Raw genomic sequence first — 22878 nt, 5'->3', positions numbered from 1 at the left:
TAAGGATGAAACATGTATGTGCAATTCAGTTTTTGCATCTACAAGAGATGATGGGTATGTATTTATATATATGTTTATATATGTGTCACCTATTATATTTATCTATAATTTTAAAATGAATGTTTTAAAATTGATGTTATACATATTTTTTTTCACAGGGATGAGATTTGGGACATTGGAACAGGTCATTTGCTGCACCAGGGTTTTGCATATCAATTTAATCATGGAATGTTTTTGCATTCTAAAATAATTGATTGTTGGGCTGCGTTTTTAAATAAAATGGAAAACTACAAGGATGAGTCATCGCTTTCAAGATTTTTCTTCGATACAACTATTGTGGTATGAATTTATGTTGTAAAAAAAAATTTTAAATCAAATTTATTTCTGTAGAATTAATATTGATGTTGAGTTGGGGTTTTTCAGACAGAAGATATATTGAATGAGCTAAAGTCGGAAGATATGAAATGTAGGCTTTTTGCTACTTTATTGCGAATCTACACTAAGAAATTTGACGTGAAGCCAAGTTTTAGAGACGTTGCACTTTTAAGATTATTTTATAAATATAATATTTGTGGCATCAATTAATATTAACGTAACCTCTTCTTTTAATGTGTACAAGGTTTTCTTCCCAATAGTTGATGATGGAAAGTATTACTTACTCATCTTTGATCTGAGATCAAGTTTGTACTACATAGTAGATCATGTGAAGAGAACAGGAACTTTGGAAAGAAAGTATGGCATGATACCAAACCTGGTGGTAAGATAATCAATAAATTTCTGATTAATAGTTTTCCATTCTAAGGAATATTATAAGATTATTTTTTATGTATTTGTTGTAATTAATGCCAGAAAAAACTGTTTTGCAACTACTTGACATCACAACATCATCCAATGGCAAAAACGTTAACTTTTAAAGCAGCACGTGTGATGAACATATCTTGGCTAGTCGAAAAAGCTGGAACAGAATGTGGAATATACCTCATGAGGCATATGGAAACGTACATGGGGGAATATGAAGGGCGTTGGGAGTGTGGTCTTACAGGTAAAATGCCTGCTGATGTGAGTGCTACAATTAAGCTAAGGACAAAATACATGGCAAGATTGTTGACATCTGATTTCAATAAGTTCAAGAGTATGATAGTTAAAGATATTGAAGCGTTTCGTAAGCTTGATATTTTGGAACAAGATATGCTTCTAAGAGAGTCAGCTGAAAACAGGAAGAAAAAAAGAAAAACAAAGGGTCGTAGGTAAGAATTTGGCGTGGTATTTAATAAGTTAACAGATAAACTTTGATATGTCATGAGCTGAACTTGTTTTTTTGAATGTTGAAACATGACTCTGCCTTATGTTAGATGTTTGAAAAAGTAGATTGTCTATCAGACGTTATGAAGTAATGTTATCAGTAGTATTCGATATATGTTATAATGGAATGGTAATTTTCGTATAATGGGTGTGTTGATGCGTTGTTTAAATTCTGGGATGATGATGTTGTGCATTGTGAAAATCTAAGGTTCTTGTTAGTAATGTAGTTTTCATATAATGCAACTTAATATTACTAGTGCATGTGTTGATGTTTTTTTTGTTTCTAATAATTTTGTTAATATAATTCAATGTTGTGGTTAATAATGTTTTGTGAATACTGTGAATAGAATTTTTTTTTTTTACAAATTATATGATGATGATGCAAGGTAGTATTTGTTATGATTCTGGTAGAATACGTTATGTAGATATTATGAAATAGGATATAAATATAATGAATTCTTGTATACAAATTGCATGTATCGTTTGTATATTACAGTGAATAATAAAACATTTTTGTTAACATTAAAATCAAACTTAAAATGATTGAAAGAATTTGTATATGTTGCTGTAAATTATACAATCGATGGAAATTTTGTATTAGAAGTTTTGAAAATAATGAATTTATACAGTCGATGGAATGAATTTTTGTATTACGTTTTATGAGTATTTTAAAGTAATAAGATAATATGAATATTGTTATGTTGATTGACAATGTCGATGTCAATAGTAATAAAAGTGAATACTTTATTGAACGACATAAAAGATAACAATAAGTGTGAATCGACAGAATTAAATCAAATGTCATTCTAATAAACTAAAAAAAAAACAAGGAAATTATTTCTTGGTGTTCTTTAGAGGACAATTTCTTTTGTCATGATGAACCATCTGTTCACATATAGCACATTTTCTCTTTGGTTTCGAGATTTCCTTCTCAATCATCTCTTTTGTAGATTTTAATCTTTTTCCACGACTACCGCAACCTTTGTTACGAATATCTGTAGGATTCTGAATGTCATTAACATCAGATTCTACATCAGGAACAACCACACCTAAAAGCTGCTTGAAATGATCTGCTCTGGTCGGTAGATCATGATTTGAACAGTTGTCTACGAATTTTTTTTTCAAGTTATTCTGTTCGTCAAGGTATAACTTTAACTTTGCTGCATCGTGGCTCAAAAAAGACACACAACGGTCAACAGTTGAAAAAATATCAATAGCAGTCATGTCGGAAGTAGAATCGTCGAAAGAATTATTGAAGCGTCTTTTCAGTAATTCTGTTGGAATGACATCCCTACGCCAACGTTTCAAAATGTACTTTTCAGGAATTTGTTCGATGCCATAAAACTTAAACACACAGAATATGTGTCTGCATAAGATACCTAAATGTTCAAAATGCATACAAGTACATTTGAATGAACCATCTTTAGTTGAGTGTGTGACCTGGAAAATATAAGATGATTAATGAAAATAATTAAGTTGTAAATTTTTAGTGTTTAAATGTAAATGATAAAATGACAATTAATGTGAAAAAAAAACATACCATGTATTCAGTATCCCTTATAAGACAATCGTAATTGTATTCCTCATCTTTGTCATCAACATCGACATCATTTGTTTGCCTAATAGTTATGTTCTTTCTTTTCTCTATAACAATAATCGTGTCAACACCGTTGGAAGATATCACATTCTTTTGGAAACAATTATCTTCAGATCTTGATATCTCCTTCTGAACCTGATAAAAAATATTTCGTGTATATACATTTGAAGCATGAGGTTCATACGGAGTACGGGTAATGAATTTAGGAAAAGTGGTGGCAGTATTAAAATCATTGAGAATTTGGTTATGTCGTTGTCGTTCCATAACTGATTCAAATGTCATCATAAACATAACAAGATAAGAACCGGTTAATGTCGTTGTTTGAAATGACCAATTCTGACTTTCAGACAGCGATGTAGTCCGCATAAGACCAGACATTGGAATGTGCTTGAAAAATGCGGGGATCCAACATTTTCGCAATCCATACATTGTATTCATCCAAGTGTTATCAGTAATTTTAAACTCTTCCAACATCTGACGCCACACATTTTCGAATTCATGTGGTTCCAGCTTAGAATTCCAAATTATAGAGTGAAAACGCTTTCGAAATTTTTGATTGGTTGTTGCGTCCTCAATTGATAAAATCTGTATAAATTCATTCTGTTAGAATATGATATCATGAAGTTATAATGTGGAAAATTAATTGTAGAATCAGAACAAACGTAAGAGTTAAACCAATTGATTCTTCCAGAATATGATATAATTGTATAATCATAACAAAAAGTAAGAGTTAAAGACAATGGGTTTGTTAAAATGAATTGATTATGTGAGAATATGAGATAACGAATGCAGAATTTTAAAAGAAATTGTAGAATGATAAGAAAAATTAAGAGTTAATGCAATTAATTCTGGTTAAAACAAAACATTCTTCCAGAATATGATATAATTGTATAATCATAACAAAAAGTAAGAGTTAAAGACAATGGGTTTGTTAACATGAATTGATTATGTTAGAATATGAGATAACGAATGCAGAATTTTAAAAGAAATTGTAGAATGATAAGAAAAGTTACGAGTTAATGCAATTGAATGTTTTTGTTTAAAACAAAACATTCTGACAGAATATGAGAAAACAATTGTATAATCATACCAAAAAAATAAGAATAGTATTCTTTTTATGTATACCTTATTTGGCAACTTCTTCGTTATATGCCACATACATAACCTATGATGTGCCAATGGGAAAACCTTATCTATAGCTTTTTTCAAAGCTGGATCTTGATCAGATAAAACCAATTGAGGTTGTTTTCTAAAAGCTTTCAAAAAAGCTCTAAGCAACCATTCATAAGAAACTCCATCTTCTTTACTTAAAAGACCAGCACCAAATGTTACACATTTTTTGTGATTGTCAATGCCAGTAAACGGTACAAAAACCATATCATACCTATTTAAAAAAAAATATTAGTTTACATAAATGGAAATAATGAAATTCTTATTGAAAAATATTAAAGGTTATAAATACTTATTCATGCTGAATGTGGCATCGATTGATATAACGTCTCCGAATGAATTGTAATTATACTTTGCTGTTTCGTCAACCCAGAATAAAGAATTCAATCTGTTGTTCGACACTTTATACTCAAAAGTAAATGATGGGACATTTTTCTTCCTATCATTCATCTTGTCAACAAGGAATTTCGCGTCCCTCCCACCTATGTAACAATTAAGATCCCTCCTAGCATTCTTGAAATCAGTAACCAATCCACCTCGAACCGAAGGACCAACCTGAAGAGCACTATACAGTCTATGTGCTTTTACAGGACCAATGTTCTGTTTTGACAAATTATGAATGAAAATTTCTTAGGAATAATCAAGTTTTCTTTTTGAACGAGATAAGTGCATATTGCCTTTGCTAAACAACTCATGATTATGTCGCTCTACAAAATCACTCACGACATATGTAAGAGTACCGAGAATTATTTCTAAAACAACTTTCGCTTTACAATTCCTCCTAAATAGATCTTTCCTTCTTTGAGTCTTCTTATGCTGAATATCTAGAGTATCTAGTTTACTACTATTCGGATTACCTTCCCGATTGCACACAAGATGTCTATTTGTAATAATCCCATTTTTCATTTTTTGGACTCTTCCAAGCCTGACATCAAAACCAGATTCTAATGCATATTTTCTATACATTGTTTCTGCTTCACCATATGAATTAAATTTTGATGAAACTTTTGGTTTGATGCGTCTAAAACAATCGGAGTCCAATACAAGGTGCCACCAGGAGAAACATAATCATGAGTAACATGTGGTTGTCCTGCTTAAACATAGCAAATACAAAATTATTATGAAAGAATTATATAACTTTTATTCTGACACAATTTTATTTTTTCTGTAAAAAATAAAAAATAAAAAATTCTGAATTGAAATTGGTACCTTCAATGAAATCAATATTAAACTCTGTATCTTCATGAGTAACATGTGGTTGTCCTGTTTAAAATAGAAAATACATAATCATTCTGAAAGAAATTGGTACCTTCAATGAAATCGATATTAACTTTTTTCTGTAGCAACTTCAGTATCATGAATTGAATTTATTACCTTCACTGTAATCGATATTAACCTCTATATCTTCATCAACAAAGTGATTTTCGTCTTCATCATTATTTGCCTCCTCTGTATGTTCAACAATGAAAGTATTAACAATATAGAATCTGAAAACAGAATGAAAAATTAAACAAAAAATCAAAAAACTAACCTAAATCAGGATTACTGCTTTCTCCTGTTTGAAATCCGTCATTATATAGTGTATCATTATCAGGAAAATCGAAATCTTCAATTCCATTTCCATCATCACTAGCCAAATAATGTTCCTCATACATATGATTATTGACATCTGCTTCTTGATCGCCCATTGCTAAGAAATTCCGAGAGTGTTTGTCTATGCTTTGTTAGTTAAATAATCAAAATATTTAAAAATGTCATACAAACTAGATAGGGATTAAAACGGATTCTATGCAAATTAAAAGCCTTGATATTAGGGATCATTGATAAAAATAAATGATTCCGATTTGATTTTTTTTAAAAACATGATAAAGGGAAAACATGAAAACGGTACTATATTCACATTCCAAATATAAAAAATTCCAACATTACATTATATTAACTACTTAACAATAAAATTATGTATTTTTTTAAAGAAAAGTTGCAGAATATTTTATTAACGAAAGTATTCGATTAGAATGATATATAAATATGCCTTACAAAACTCTGCATGTTATCGGAATGAAATAATTCTATCAGAATGCTATCGGAAGTATGACTTATAAAACATATCAATTTTTGTTAACTCGAATCAATGCACGCATAAACAACTCTTGTTAACTCGACTCTACTATGATATTCTGTTAGAAAGATAACCTGTATGATCATATAACACATAAATATATCATAGAACACGAACAACTTATTAATTTTAACCATAATACTTAAAGAAAAACACATAGAATTCATCAAACGACAACTTTATTACACTGAACTGAAACTTGATAATACCATATAATTCCTCAAAAACTACTTTTATTTTACTGAAATCCAACTAAATAATATCTAAAAACGTCCAATTTGATGAAGTTCTTGTAGTTCTATGATTTCTTCAATCCAGAAGGACAATTTCTGCTATAATGACCAACTCCAAAGCATGTTTTACATCTTCTTATTTTCTTCACAACTTTATTCACCGGATTCTTGGAATCATTGACATTACCCAAATCCTTCCCGGGATTTTGATCATCGTTTGCCTGGAATATTATCAAATTGAAGAAAAGGGTGTGTGGGGGAAATTTGAAACAAAATCAGTATTATCGTTGACAGAAGCTTGTAAATATGTATCAATACCTGGTTTTGATTTCCAGAATGAACATCCATCGAATGAGTAACACAAATTGATCGGCAGAGTATGTATTCGAGAATTGTGATCTGTGTTTTTGATCGGACGTTAAAATCAATTATATAGAGAAAATTACATTAAAGATAAATAAATCAATCAAAGAAAATTGCCTAATATAAAGGGATAAGACCCAGATTAAAAAAGAAATTAAAATGAAAGATTACATAATTACCCTTATGGATTAAAAAAATTAATTAATAATTTGCTAAATTGTGATTGGTGCATTTAGGCACACAATAGTTATTGAAAACATTTGAACCTAACTCTCTCTCTTTATATATATATATATATATATATATATATATATATATATAGAGAGAGAGAGAGAGAGAGAGAGAGAGAAAGGGAAGGGTTATATGAAAAAAAAAAAAAAGAATCCTAAAAATCATAAAAATGTATAAAAAAAAATTAGTTAGACATCACAAATCATAATATATATAAATGATTTGTGATGTCTAAGTATTTTTGTATGCATTTTTAGGGTTTCTTGTTTTCCATAGAACGAATATATATATATATATATATATATATATATATATATATATATATATATATATATATATATATATATATTCGGTTTAACCAAAATCAAACCAAATAAGGTATTCTTATTCAGTTAACCAAACCGAAATAACAATAACCAAATTAACCCGAACCAAATAAACCAAAAGGTTTCTATTCCAGAGGTATTCAGTGTTGCCCTTCTTCCTTGAGATTAATGGTTTAATCCGTCATGAATATAAGTGGATTTAAGATTAGATTTGCCGTTTAAAAAAAATTATACCAAACATCATTTTGGTTTGGATTTTTTATCACACCCCTCACTAAAACAACTTGTTATTTTATAAAAAGGTTGACTTTTGGAGAAAAGTCAACTATCATGTTCTACAATCATCATTAATATTGTATATTATCAATAATGTGACATTATAATCAAAGTGGAACAACAGAAAATTGGACATACACCAACAAATAGAAGACCGAAAAATTATAATAGTAACACAAAACATTCACTCTCCAACCATGACATATTTCTTACATTCAAAACCTTGTTCACACGAATTAAAACCAGTCAGTTGTTTATTTGATATACAAATGGCTAATTGTTTTTATTTGAAATCATTTCAACGTTAAATTGCTTTCATATCCATGGTTATGGCCTTGGTGTGTGACGATCATTCGCACCTGATCCTGGATAATCACTTGTTAAAACCATCCTTCTTGATGACATGGTCTCATCCCAGTTGTCTTCTTCGTTCTGTGTTTGAAAATGTCAAGGGGCATACATAAATTTCAAGTTAAACAACAAAAAGAAAAAAGGAATTCGAATTCATAATTGACCTCCAATTAAAGCATTAACGTGATTTATATAGCAAGATAATTACCAAGTCTGTGTTGCTTGAAACTTCAAGAGACCCTTCATCAATTAGATTTATAGTTCCTGAAAAGAAAAACACTCTCATTAGTTTTTAATACTTACTATTATCCAATTAAAAAGTTTTTTCATAAACACATAAAACAAGAGGGAAAGGGAGTAGGATTACTTGAGATTGGGATGGCAGTGAATGACGAAACAAGTAAAAAGAAGCCAAGTAGAACAACAACAAAACTAGTGCTTGATGCCATTGCTTTCAACACAACTTTCAATCACTTAATGTAAATCAGATGCCATCAAATTGCTATACCTTGTAAGTATATATAAAGGGTATGAGTAGCACTCACGTTTATGTTCTTATATATATATATATATATATATATATATATATATATATATATATATATATATATATATATATATATATATATATATATATATATATATATATATATATATATATATATATATATATATATATTTGTGTGTGTGGGGCTTTTGTTGATGAGTTTGCCTCTCATAAAGGTCAACTAGTCTAATACATCATGAAAATGCAAGTTGCTTTTTAAATTTAAGTTTTATATGTCTGTTATTTAATAATGTATTGTAGATATATGATAAAAAATAATAATAAATTTTAATTATCTAAAATACGATATCTACATATGTAACAATGAGAAAAGAAACTATTATTTGTAAACAAAATTAAGGGTTATTATCATTCTGCCCAACTATCTTTCGTATATTGGTTTAAATGGTCCATCGTGTTTATTTTTTTTTATTTTTTTTTTATTTTTGCTTTTAAGGGGCTTATACTTGTCATTTTACTGTTTAAAAGGTCACATTTCTAGATTTGAAGGGTGCAACCGATCACACCCATCCGACTAGGACGTTTTTTTTATTCACCTCAATGACAAGTAGATTAAATATGTTAGGTAATTGTCACGTGTTATGTCACTAAATGAAACTTATATCCGTTTAAACCCTCTCAACTGTCCCTTTCATTTATTTTGCTACCATTTGCATTCGTATACTTTTTTTCAAATCGTGATTGACACGAATCCATTTCTTAAACTCTTCCTCCCTGAAATTGGCCAACATAATCAATCCTATGGCTGTCTACATGAAGATAGATCTCCATTTTGCCAGAATTTTTACGAGGTACCTCGCTATTTGTTACTTGGATGGTGCAGAACAAAGGTTCGATGATGTCGATTTTGCTGGAATGGACAAGAACGAGTTTGTGGGGTTCGTTCAAAGATTCGCTAATGAGGTATGCATCAATGTTTACTTTTACATGCTCGATGTGGTGTTCCCTGACGGATTGAGGTTAATAGCTACTGATATAGACTATATGGACTTCATCAAAGTAGGATATGCTTCTGGTAGTGTTATTAATGTATACATGGACCATCTTGGTGTCAATGTACATCAATGGATCCTTGAGGAGCAAGGCGAAATATGCAGTTCATTAGATGAAGTGTCTGATAGAATTGAAGCTGGTGAAGAAGTGCAAGGTGGTATGGATATGGATGATGGAATTTAAATTGAGGATCTATTGGGTCATAGTTGGCAAGGTGTTACGGAGGATTTTTAAGGCACTAGGGAAGAGTTTCAAGATGGGGAAGGTGATGGCATTAACATTGAAGTCGAGAATGATCAAGGTGATATGGAGGATCTGCAAGGTAGTAGGGAGGATTGGCTAGGTAAGGAAGATGATGACATTGACTTGGAAGTTGAAAATGAACCTGATGAATGTATTCCTATGAATAGGATAAAAAATGATGTGTTTTTGAGTAAACTGTGCCTAAAGGACCAAGTTACCCATGACAGTCTCCTCATGAAGAGCTATATGAGGATGTAGTCGATGATGAAGTAATATCTAATGAGCAAGCTATTTATAATGACAATGTTCATTGGAAAAAACAGAATCCTGTATTAGGTATGAGATTTGTAAATCCTAAACAACTGAAACACATGTTATGTAACTATGCTGTTGAAAATGGTTATCAGTTATGCTACAAGAAAAATGATAGCAGGAGACTTTTAGTGAAATGTTGTTCCGGTGCTTGCAAGTTTAGATTGTGGGCATCTTGGATGAGTGAGGAAAAATCTTTCGAATTAAGAGTCTCATAAATGAGCATAATTGTGCAAGAAACTTCAAATTAGGTTTAATTGTCAACTACGCTTGGGTAGGTACCCATTACACCACCCAATTCTTATAGAAACAAAAAGTTAGTGTTAGGCTCCTTAGGGATGAGCTTAAAGAGAAATTTGGGATAGATGTAAGTATGGGACAGTGTAGAAGAGCTAAGAAGTATGCAATTGAGTTGATTGAGGGAACATTGGTGGATCACTATGCAAAGCTATGGTCATATGGTGAGGAGATAAGAAGATCAAATCCTGGATTAACAGTCAAAATGGATGTCAATGCTATGCCAGATGATAAGACTTATTTTAGCAAGTTTTACATTTGTTTTGATGGCCTAAAGCTAGGGTGGAGAGGGAGCTGCAGAAGAATTAAAATTTTGGTTGGGTGTTACTTAAAGGGTTTATGTGCAGGAGAGCTAATTGTTGCTGTAGGAAGGCATGCTAATAATCACATATTCCCAATTGCATGGGCAGTTGTATGTGTAGAAAACAAAGCAAATTGGAAATGGTTCTTGGAAAATCTAAAAGATGACCTTCATCTAGATGATGGTTTTGGTATATCATTGATGTCGGATCAACACAAGATATGTCATATACTTACAACTTTTATATATTTCACAATTAAGTTACATGATGTTTAAAATATGACTATTATTATGTAGGGGTTGTTAGAGGCTGTCAAGAAAGTGCTTTCTATTGCTGAACATAGGCAATGTGCAAGGCATATTGTAGCCAACTTTAGGAAAATATTTAGTGGTGTACACTATGAGAGCATGTTTTGGAAGGCAAGCAAAGCATCCACTGAGCCTTTATTCAATACTGCCATGAAAGAGATTCAAGTACTTAATCATGTAGCCTATGATTACCATATGGAAACAAACCCAAAATCTTGGAGTAGAGAATTCTTTCAAGAAGGAAAGATGTGTGATGCAGTGGAAAATGGATTGTCTGAGAGCTTTAACAGTGTCATCAGGGATGCAAGGAAAAAGCCAATCATCACCATGCTAGAGGAGATTAGATTATATGTTATGGAGAGGTTGTACAATTTGAAGATGAAAGGTTGTTCATGGCATGATTACAAACCCTGCCCATCAATAACACTCCTACTAAATAAATTGAAAAGAGCTCAAAGGTACTTTCTAATCTTTACACTTTTAATATAAGTGACATACTAACTAATAAGGTGGGTTTAATAGGTATTGGCAGGTTTTACCAACTGGTCTTAACCAATTTGAAACCAGAAACCTAGCAGAATCATATGTTGTTGACCTTGACAAGAAGACTTGTACTTGTAGAGTATGGAAACTTAATGGGTATGGTTGTGTGCACTTAGTAGCTATTATATCATATCTGAATAGAGATGTATCCACTTATGTTAATCCAATGTTGTATGATGCCTTCTACAAGAACACTTACAAATACTAAATACATTGGATGAATGGCAACAACATGTGGCTAGTTACTGAGTTCATACCATCCTTACCACCATTGAAGAGAAGAATGCTTGTAAGACCAATGGTAAATAGAAGAAGAGATGCATCAGAAAAAGCTTCCAAGGCACATTGTGTCTAAGGTAGGGAAAATAATCTTGTGTAGTGTGTGTAGACAATCATGACATAACAAGGTTACCTGTCCCAAAGTTGAAAGTGTAAGTAGATGAAACGGATCTTACCAGTGATCAAACAATCACGAAAATCAATAATAAGCATATGTGGAATGGGGAAATGGGGCTCAAATATCTCCTCAGCAACTTTAATCTGATGAAGGCTTAGATGATGAATGTCCCATTTCCTAAATTGCAAAAAATCCCTTCGATCATACAGACGAATGCATCCCTCTTTTAGTTTGATAACAGCAAATGTTGTAGTTTCATCGAATACCCAATAGAGTATAGAGCTTAGGGATCCATCTGGGTAACTTTGAAGCACGGGGATTTGTTTGACTTGATTTGTTGCAGGCCACATCACCACTTGAAGTGGATGACCAGTTTTGGGATCAATGACATTAGGATAATGCTTTATAATAGATTCAGAAGTCTTCATAGATGGAAAGCCCTTCTTCACCTGATCATCAAGAAAGTGTTTGAACTTAGTTTCATGTTGATTATCTGAAGGGTTTGAAAAAGGAGATTGGGACAGCTCTGAAAGATCCACCCTGGTCCAAGAATTAAAATCATGACAATCTTTATAGAGCTTTGTGTTGCCACTCTTTCTCCGCACGATCCATATATTTAGGGTGTCATGAAAACCCCAAGAAATGATTCTTGATCGATCACCATACGTGTCTCTAAACCGTACGGCCTCAAGATCCATAACAGTGGTTGTGGATTGATTCCTTGGTGCGTTTTTGTCGGAACTCCTCTTGAACAAGAGTTATCCCTTTTGAATAGCTTTAGCTTGTCTGTCACAAATAATTTCTGCAACATGTGGAGCATGAGCGGGTTCTTCTTCAAAACGGTCTACGACCCACGAAGTTTGAGCAGTTGGTACGAAAATAGGATGAGCTTGAGAATGAAGATTGATTCTATACTCATCTGCATATGTTTTATACTTGGCACCAAGATCTTCTTCAAGCTTCTTCTTTAAATCAAAATAGCAAGAGGTCATAAGATTAAAATGAGATTGGAGCTCAGAGATTTGCTTGGTCTTTGTTGCCCTATCTTCCTGAAGATCAGAAACTTAAATCTTCAGATTTGTATTCTCGCTCAAAAGATCTTCAACTCGAATGTTGAGCTCTATATTCTTCTGGCCAAACGCGTTCACTCCCCTTTGAAGCTCATCAACCACAGAGTCATCTTCTCCTGAATGACCTTCTCTAAAAGCAATTCAATTGGATTTAGAAGAAGGTGCAATAGTTTGTTCCTAGGCAAGATGCAAAGCCAACCGCACAGAGGCCTCATCAAGATCTGCCCTTGGAGTAGAAAATCCTAGTGGAGTAGATGAGCCACCGGCTTCAAAAATGGTGCTAGGGCCTCCATATAAAGGTTATGTTGATACAATAGCAGGAGTAGTCATTGGCGTAATCGTCAAGCCATGAGTCAGGTTAGAGTCCAGAGGCCCAAACCTAGGATTACGTCTTATTCTTTTAGATGGAGGCTGTAAGGTCTGGTCTGTTGTGCGATCACCCTGAAGTGGTTCAGATGTAGGTGAGGCAATGTCAAGGGGAGGAATCCCTAACACTATCACCATTGGAGTTGTAGAACCAACCACTTGCTCTTTAGAAATGAGTGTTCAGTCAAGAACATCTTCAATATCCCTTATCTCCGTTGTTGGGAGAGCAACATCACTGATATTATCAAGCAAAGTGTTGAGGTTGACATTCAATAGGAAGTCATCATTGCTTCCAAAATTGGTAGGAATTTCATCTCGATCAAAACCTGTAAGGTCAAGGTCTTCATACTGATCAGTCTCATTCGCATTCATGGAAGACCCTTCATTGTAGTCGCTTTCAATTCGAACTAATCTCAGGTCATGCTCCTCAGCTACAGCCACATTAGGAGCAGCTGTCTCTTCCCCTTCTTGATCCGATACAGTGATCACATCTCCTTCCAAGATCACCCTTTCTGATGAAGTGTGTTCTGAAGATATTTAATCAGAGGACCCGTGGGACTCGGACGCCTCATTCGGCTCAACAAATCGTCCGAATTTGACGAATGGATATAGTCCTAGAAAAGTAACCTTTCCTTTACGATTTTGTTTAATTAGCCCAATAGTGTGAGGGCCCAAGGACTTCATGTCAAGAGTATCTCCCTCCTTTACCATGTCAGTAAATTGTTTGTTGATGAAAAGCTGAATGAACCTAGGATACATCAAGAAGGTATCCTGTGTGATGGCATTGATGTTGACCATAAATTCATCCAGAATAAACCTTGAAAAATTATAACCAATTCCTACAGCGAGAGAAACTATAGCTCCGGTGTTTCTCAGTGATATTTCATCTGCACCAGACCTCCTGCCGGAGATGCAGCTCAAGAACACATGGGCTAGAAATCTCCAGTAGGGTGGCAGAAGCTTTTTCATTGTAGGAAGAGAATCTCCCTCATAACTCATTTTCCTCAAAATCTTCTGAGCATCTTCAATACCGATTTTGTGGGAAAACTTGGTAGGTCATTGATCAACAATGTTTCTTTGATGAACTGCTCATTGATCACAATTTTGCATCCTTGAACGATTCCGTCTACAGTCACAGCTCCATTATCGCCTCTTGTCATTTTGGCAGTCTACCAGAACTCTCTTATGATATTCTGATAAACAACGGTGTTCAGGGTGATGGCGGAGGCCAAACAGCATTCTCGTAGTCCATGAATCATTGACTTGAAATCCACATGAGCCACCAGAGGATTAGCTAGTACCATTCCCAGATTGTGCATTTCTGCGAACTTTAAGGCTGTCATTTGATCTACACTAAAACATACTAAGTAAGACAAGAGAGAAATTTGAGCAACTAATATTTTAAATGATTTAACTTCGATCCCAAAAGTGAATTATTAATTTTTAAAATTAAATTTAAGTCAAAGGGAAGTTTACGGTGAACGGGGGTTTACGCCCGTAAACCCGTGACCTTAAACCTATGGCCACAAACGGAGTTTACGACCATAAGCCTGGGTCGTAAACCCTGGCGATCCCTTTTTCATCGATTTCAGGCTCAAAACTCGTCAAATCTTAGAAATAAACACATATCAATGGTCGAAAACATGATACCTTCGAAGTGATCGGAACAATTTCACAAGAAAAAGAAGAAATTTTTTCAGGAGAGAGAGAGAGAGGGAGAGAGTTTGCGGCCGGAATCAAAATAGTGAATGGGTTTCCGACTGTAAACTTTATTTATACCCTTGATCAATTTATCTGCTGACCACACAGTGTAAGGCACAGTCCAATATTTTCAAAAAATTTCAAAAACAAATCTTTTTGAGGATTAAAATTAAAATTAAAATTAAAATTAAAACAAAATTTATTTGCAAAATTTAAAAATAAAAAATTAAATTTTAACAATTAAATAAATAAATAAAAATAAAAATAAAAAATAAAAAATAAAAAAGACAAATAAACTAAAATAAAATAAACACCCTAAAAAAATTAATTACTGAAAATAATTTTGTGACGCTGGGATCAAAGTTGTTGGACAACCCTATTCCACTTGTCAGTAACCTTATTTTCATGTTTTCGTCTGATCGATCACCAGTATGGTCCACTTAAGCACGAAACATTTCTGACTGAATTTGGACAATTTACGAATGACACAACATTGTTAGCCCTTATTCTTAAATAAATTTCTTTGGGACCCTTTAGCTGACTACAACGAGGGATATTGTTGTCCACCTAAATTGAGCAGCGAGATCTACAGACAATCTGTATGTGTTTAATTTTTAATTGTACTAGAACGTGTTTCCCACTTCTTGATATGTTCCAGCAATCAAGGACTTCCAGAATACTCCTTACACAAGGTGAGCAGACAATTATTGAGAGAGAAAATAGATTTAGAATGCATATGCTATACATCCAGGTCGGATCTTTTCCAATCACGCAGAGGATGAAGCATATGACTAACTGAAGTTTTAGAGGGATTGAGAAGAAAATGATGCATATACTGTGTACTAGGTCGGATTATGAGTCACACAGAGGAGACAATATATGGCTAACAGATAGAAAGAATTGCATAGAGAGAAGATGCAGAGAGATAGAATTGCATATGTTACAGTCCAGGTCAGATCTCTCGATCACGCAGAGGAGGCAACATATGACTAACAGACAGAAAGCAAGAAAATAACCTTCTACAGACCTAGTTTATCAAAATTCCGCAGTTAGCCCATCAAAACCAGAATTAAGGAGAGAATCCGCACATCGAGGAAAAGTTAATCCATAGTTCTAGATACGAGTTCTTTTAATGTGACCGCTAGATTCTTATGTATATCTCCCTGCTTAACCTATCCGAGCATCGTATTGTCAGGCTAAACGGATCTAACTGGTTCAATATTTGTGAAGTCCTTGAATTCCTTAAGTTCAACTCTTCCTAGTCAAGTCCATTTAAAATCTTTCGTGCCTACCAGCGCATCGAGCACAGAGCGTAGACAATTCAACTTTGGTACGTTATATAAATTCAGATTGTCCGTTATTACTTGATAATATCACTTCCCATCACAACACCTACAAACAAGACTGTTAGCAAGATTTTTAATTTTCTGGATTTTTTATTGTTTTTGATTTTTGAATTTTTTTATTGTTTTTGGATTTTTGGATTTAATTATTGTTTTTGGATTTTAGATTATTTCTCCCCCTAAATTTGTACATGAGTGAGAATGGAAATAAAAATGAAATAAGATGCCCAAATTTAACCTAACCTATCTACAAAAACTAAAAATTAAAAAAAAAATTAAGAAAGATAAAGGAAAACAAAAAAAATTAAAAACAGAAAAACTTAATCCTCAAAACGAATCATTTTCAAAAATCTAACAAGCACATCGAATCGAGCTTTGTTAAAAGGCTTAGTGAAGAGATCCGCCACATTATTAGCAGTGGGAACGTGTTCCAGCCGGATGAGTGAACGTTCATAACAATCTCTGATGAAATGAATTTTAATTTCGATGTACCTGGTTTTAGAATGTTGGACAGGATTTTTGGCAATTTGAATTGTGGCCTCATTATCACAGTAAATGGGGGTTTCTAAGTAATTCAAATCGTAGTCCAACAGCTGATGTTGGACCCAGATAACTTGAGAGCAACAAGCAGATGCAACAACATATTCCGCCTCCGCTGTTGAGGTTGAGACAGTGTGTTGTTTCTTGCACTGCCACGACACTAGCCTGTCACCAAGATATTGATACCCTCCTGAAGTAGATTTCCTATCAATCTCACAGCCTCCATAATTATTGTCAGCATAAACATATAAATCAAATTCAGAATTCTTCGGATACCAAAGACCCAACTTTGGGCTACCTTTGATATACCGAAAAATTCTTTTGACAGCAATAAGATGTGAAAGTTTAGGATTAGCCTGATAACGTGCGCATTGACAAACTACAAACATGATGTCTGGATGGCTTGCAGTAAGATATATCAACGATCCGATCATCGATCTGTAGAGTGTCTGATCTACGGAATCGCCATCAGTATCTGGAGTCAGAAGAGGTCTTTCGGCCATTGGTGTCAATGCAGGTTTAGCGTCTTGAAACCCGAACTTCTCAAGAATATCCTCCACATACTTGGCTTGATGTAGCAGGATTCCGATTGAATTTTGTTTGACCTGAAGCCCCATAAACATGGTAATTTCCCCCAACGAACTCATATCGAACCGCTTTTTCATAACGCTTTTGAATTCCTTGCAAAGTTGCGGACTGGTCGACCCGAAAATAATGTCGTCAGCGTAGATTTGAACAAGAATCTGATCATTATCGACATGCTTGATAAACAAAGTTTGATCGATAGTGCTACGAGAGTATCCATGCTCGAGCAAGTGCTTTGTTAGAGTCGCATACCACGCTCGAGGAGCTTGATGTAATCCATACACTACCTTTTCCAACTTGTAGACATGATTAGGAAACTTTAAGTCAACGAACCCAGGTGGCTGATCAACGTAGAGTTCTTCCTTCACCTTGCCATACAAGAAGGTTGTCTTAACGTCCATTTGGTGAATAATGAAGTTCATGTAAGAGGCATATGCAAGGAAGATACGAATAGCCTCCAAGCGAGCTACCAGAGCATAAACCTCAGTGTAATGAAGACCCTCGAATTATCAAAACCTGCGAACCACCAATCTAGATTTATTTTGCACTATAACCCCTAAATCATCCTGCTTGTTTTGATAGACCCAGCGTGGGTCAAGATACTTTTTGCCCTTTAGCAACTCAACCAACTTCCAAACCCCGAGTTTTTCATTCAAAGCCATTTCAAAATTCTTGGGATCTATTTGAGATATAAAGCAAGAGTAAAGACAGGTATTTACATCTCCACTCTGAATTCTGGTTTTAACGCCTTCGCCCAGCTGACCAATGATGTTCTCGATCGGATGATCGCGTTGAATCCTTGAGGGTATCTCCTGGATGATATCATTAAGCGGGACAGGAAGATTGTGAATATTGACACCTCCTTAATTTGTTGATTGTGCCGCACCAGATGACTATGCTACAAACTCATTAGAAATATTTTCAGGAAAGAGTAGTTCCATAAAGGTTGAAGTGACAGCGGAAGCATCTTTAGACATGAACTCTCTTTCTACAGGAGTAACTGGTGAGTTTCAGAATCAGGAGTATCATTCTGAACTGGTGATTTTGGACTATCAGGTTGTACATATGACTCCCCCTCAGGCGAAGCAAAGGACTCCCCCTCGAGCGGTGAAGAGGATACCGTTGGGGGTCTGTAGACAACTTCTTCGTCTTCGTCTTCAGAAACATTCTTCGAACCAGAGACAGATGCAGATGAGCTATCCGAAGACACATTTATGGACTTGAAAAGCGATGTGTGATCAAACAACCAATCCGGACCCACTCGAGCATCTGTCTTATTTTCCTCCAACCAACGCACGTCATAAGGTTCCACAACCTGCTTTGTCTTCTTATTGTAGACCTTATATGCGGTGTGTGCAGCATACCCTACGAAGTAACAATCATCAACTTTGGCATTAAAATTCGGGTTGGTCTCTAGGTGAAGAAGGGTGCAAGGGCATCCAAATACACGAAAATAACTTACTGAGGGTTTGTGACCATACAGAATCTCATACGGGGTCTTCATCTGAGCTTTGTTGATCAACACACGATTATGAACGTAGAAAGAAGTGTTAATCGCCTCGGCCCAAAAGAAAAATGGTAGCTTGGAGTCACACAGCATCGTCCTTGCAGCGTCTTTTAAAGTTCTATTTCTCTTCACAACAACATCATTTTATTGAGGGGTGTGAGTGGAGGTGTACTTATGCATAATACCCTTCTGCGCAAAAATGATCTAGAATAGAATTTTTTAACTCTGTTCCGTTGCCGGTACGAAGCGCCTTCACCCGGTTGTTAGTTTGGTTCTCAATCAACACAGTGAATTTCTTAATTAGATCAGCAACTCCAGATTTGTTGGATAGAAAGAAAACCCACGTAAAACGAGAGAAATCATTAATCACAACCAGACAATATGAATTTCTATTAATACTAAGAATGTTGACTGGTCCAAACAGATCCATATGTAGCAATTGAAGCACCTGACTGATTGAGTTAACCTGTTTTGGCAGGTGTGGTATTTTGTGATGCTTACCCTGGGCACATGACACACACTTTTCAGAAGTTATAAAGTCTTTGATAGGCAAACCACATACCATCTCATTCTTCGCAAGACGATTCAAGTTTTTGTTGTTAGCAGGACCGAGTCTTCGATGCCAACATTGCATTTTGTTCTGAGATCTTTGAAAACAGACACTTAACTTGTTCTAGAAGATTGTTATTCATATCAATGATGTAAGCATTCTCATCCCTTTTATATTTGACAAGAATCCACTCTTCTGGGATGACAAAGCCTGGCTTGAGAATCATACATTCCTTGTCAGCGAAATGTGTAGAATAGTCTTTGTCGCGTATCTGAGACACACTCAACAAACTATGCTTTAATTTGGGAACAAAGTTGACATTCTCGAAACTTAACACCCCATTTTTGATGGTTCCTCTCTGAGTGATCTTGCCACCTTCTCCATCCGCAAAGGAAACATACCCCCCATTAAAATATTGAATGTTGTTTAGTTGGGAGATGTCTCCTGTCATATGTCTGGAGTAGCCGTTGTCGACGAACCAAGGTCTGACGATATTCCCCCGCAAATGTCCCTGCAAAATGTGCAGGTTCATTTAGATTTGGGAACCCAGGTCATTAATTTCCTGGGTTGTCCCGTTGCCTTTTCACTTGTATCATTATTTACTAATTTTATAGAGGATGCAGATGATGGATTGGAACTTATTTTGGGTAGCCATTGATAATTAGGTTTTCTAACAGTCACCGATGGTTTTTAAACATGATTTTTGTTAGTTTGCTTTGAGAATCTGGGTTTTCTACCATAATTGGTTAAAGACCCAGAGCTACTTCTTGACAAAACCAATCTTGGTTGAGCCATGTTTGGTTTTGGCAAACTGTTCGAGACTTTTTTCTTATGATAAACCTTTTTATTAATTTTAAAAACTCCACGTTTTCTACTGCGATCATACTTCCAATCATCATTCCGAGAACGGGTTCTAGAGGACTTTCTAGTTAAAGACCTTCCTCTGAATTCGTTCTCTCCTCTTGGTGACTCAAAATGTACAAACATTCTATTAGGACAATTTCTAGCTATATGACCACGAATACCACAATCGAAACAAATCTGTTTGTTATTGTTAAAACCTGTACTACATTTTTTAGATTTGTTTGCCATACCAACACACTTGCTTTTCTCACATGAACATGAACAAGAATTAGGTTGTGAGATAAGTGAGGATGTATCAGACGGAGAAACTTGTGAAACTGGTGGTTTTTCATTAGTATCATCACAAACATTAGAATTGTCAACCACATCATCAAGCACTTTAAAACCATTAAAATCAGTATTAGAAGGTGCAGAAACATCACAAAAAACATTGTCACGTGCAACATCAGAAAAATTAAAGTCTTTATTTAAAACTAAAACTTCAGGTTCAGACTCAGTTTTATTTTCAGAAACAGATCCTTCAACTTCGTGCTTTGACTGATTTAAGGATATCTTCAGGAGAAGTAGAAATGTTAGTACTTTCAACATTAATATATCCTCCCGAAACAAAACCAGATGGCTTGCCATAAACCATGGATGGTTCATTGGCAATCTCCTCCTTGGACAAAGGTTGAAACTGATATGAATGATTGAAAGGAGGAGACACTTTATTATACCCTAGACCCTTTGACTGATTATGTTTAAATTGCATGCAGTGGTCTATCATGTTGGCAACTACCTCACTTGATACATCAAATTTTCTAAAATCAAAATCAGCAGTTTCAAATTCCCCCTTTAATGTTTCAAGTTCAGTAACTAACTCAACGTTCTGTCTCTTTATGTGGTCATAGTTTTCACATTTATTACTATAGTCTTCCTGAAGTCTTCTAAAGTCTTTTATTTTAGTTTCTAACTGGGCCTTAAGAGGTTTTTATCCTTTTCTAAGTTGATAACCCTCATATCTAAGGTCCTCTACTTCTCTACGTAGTGTTTCAATTTCCTCATGAAGAATTTTAACATAATCAATACAAGCTTGTGAGCAAGAAGACAGAATTGCCTCATTTTTCTTTGGTTCAGGAGCAGAAGAGACCATCAACGCAAACTGCAACTCCATCATTTGATCTTCAGCTGCAACACTCTCTGCGGAAGCTTCACCACTAACCTGAGCCAAATGAGCATTTTCAGGTCTTGATATATTCAGGGCCTGCATCTGATCCTCCCATTCAAATGATTGTGCAACCATAGCCTTCTCACTGTTGACTTGAGCACCGCTCCGATTGTTTCCTACTGCAACCATTGTCCGGTTATTGTTTAATCTTCTATCCGGCTTCCGGCACTCACGAGCAAAATGACCTGGCTCGTGGTAGTTGAAACAACGCAACTTTCCCTTGTTGAATCCTTCCTTTTATCAGCACTCATCCCCAGTTATTCTTCCCGGTCTTCTTCGCAAACTGCTTTTCCATGAAAACTACCACGGCAATCTGCCATGTGATATCCATTTCTTCTACGTCTTCGGGATGAATCTGATCGAGATCAGCAAATGACAATTGTGGTGGAAGATCTCCAACTACAAGAGCATTGTAGCAGTTAATGAGTGTTGTAGCAAGAGCAAGATTTTCATCACACTCCTTGTCGCTTGAGGAAGAGGCCACATTAGAAGGAGAAGCAGCTTGAGTAGGAATGAATGATTGGTTCTGAGAGAATGGCATGGCTGATGCAGCAGGAAGTGAAGTAGCTGATGGAGTGGAAAAGGACTGAATCTGAGCTTGCTGAGTAGCAAAGGGATGACCTGCATAGGAAAAGGTGAGAGATGAAAGAGCATTGTTTGATGAGATCCCAAGTTTTACAGTTGAGTATTAATTCACATGATTTATCTCCCGTTGTTTGTCATCAATATCACATGCCTTGATGACCGCTATCATTTCAGCAAGAGTGAGCCGACTTAGATCCTTGGTTTTCTTAATAACAACCACATTCATGTCCCATGACTTTGGGAGAGCATTTAGTAGCTTTTTATTTATTTCAAACTTTGTGAAAAAGATCTCGGCTACAGTTATCTCAGTGGTAAGAGTTGTAAATCGTTGCACCTGTGCCTCCAAGGTTTCTCCAGGAATGTAGTTGAACATGTTAAACCGCAGTCGCAGCATATCCTGGCGGCTCTCCTTCATGTCTTCCTTCCCTTCATATACCTCGATTAGGGCTTCCCACAGAGCCTTTGAAGAAGTATACTCCCTAAAACCTTGAGCTAAATCCGGAGACAGGGCCATGGTCAAAGTTGCCAAAGCCCGTTCCTACTCCTCAACCTTTTCAAAGTCTTCATTGGTGTAATTTTCAACCGCTTTGTCAACCACTTGCCCTGCAACAATGGTGGTTATTCTGATA

At 35.0% G+C, this 22878-nt stretch overlaps 2 protein-coding genes and 1 long non-coding RNA gene across 3 annotated transcripts; 1 reads left to right on the top strand and 2 right to left on the bottom strand.

Moving 5' to 3' along the window:
* Window positions 1-2136: 2136 nt before the first annotated feature.
* LOC145002528 (protein FAR1-RELATED SEQUENCE 5-like) lies at window positions 2137-5757 on the bottom strand. The gene is made up of 8 exons (XM_078961784.1): window positions 5601-5757; window positions 5444-5518; window positions 5279-5332; window positions 5050-5159; window positions 4362-4669; window positions 4025-4283; window positions 2843-3034; window positions 2137-2742 (listed from the first exon to the last, which is right to left on the bottom strand). The coding sequence occupies exons 1-8, from the start codon at window positions 5755-5757 to the stop codon at window positions 2137-2139; spliced, it is 1761 nt and encodes a 586-aa protein (XP_078817910.1).
* Window positions 5758-7764: 2007 nt separating this feature from the next.
* LOC145048150 (uncharacterized) lies at window positions 7765-8490 on the bottom strand. The gene is made up of 3 exons (XR_013682734.1): window positions 8336-8490; window positions 8177-8232; window positions 7765-8049 (listed from the first exon to the last, which is right to left on the bottom strand). It is a non-coding gene; the product is annotated as an uncharacterized LOC145048150 (long non-coding RNA).
* Window positions 8491-10457: 1967 nt separating this feature from the next.
* On the top strand, window positions 10458-11742 carry LOC145002519 (uncharacterized). Its single transcript, XM_078961775.1, has 3 exons — window positions 10458-10793; window positions 10980-11449; window positions 11514-11742. The coding sequence occupies exons 1-3, from the start codon at window positions 10458-10460 to the stop codon at window positions 11740-11742; spliced, it is 1035 nt and encodes a 344-aa protein (XP_078817901.1).
* Window positions 11743-22878: the final 11136 nt, after the last annotated feature.

This window comes from Lactuca saligna, chromosome 1 (genome assembly GCF_052625555.1).
Source record: "Lactuca saligna cultivar CGN05327 chromosome 1, ASM5262555v1, whole genome shotgun sequence".
Classification (NCBI taxonomy): Eukaryota; Viridiplantae; Streptophyta; class Magnoliopsida; order Asterales; family Asteraceae; genus Lactuca; species Lactuca saligna.
The sequence above is the reverse complement of the archived record's forward strand: the minus strand, read 5'-3'. Positions and strand labels throughout refer to the sequence as shown.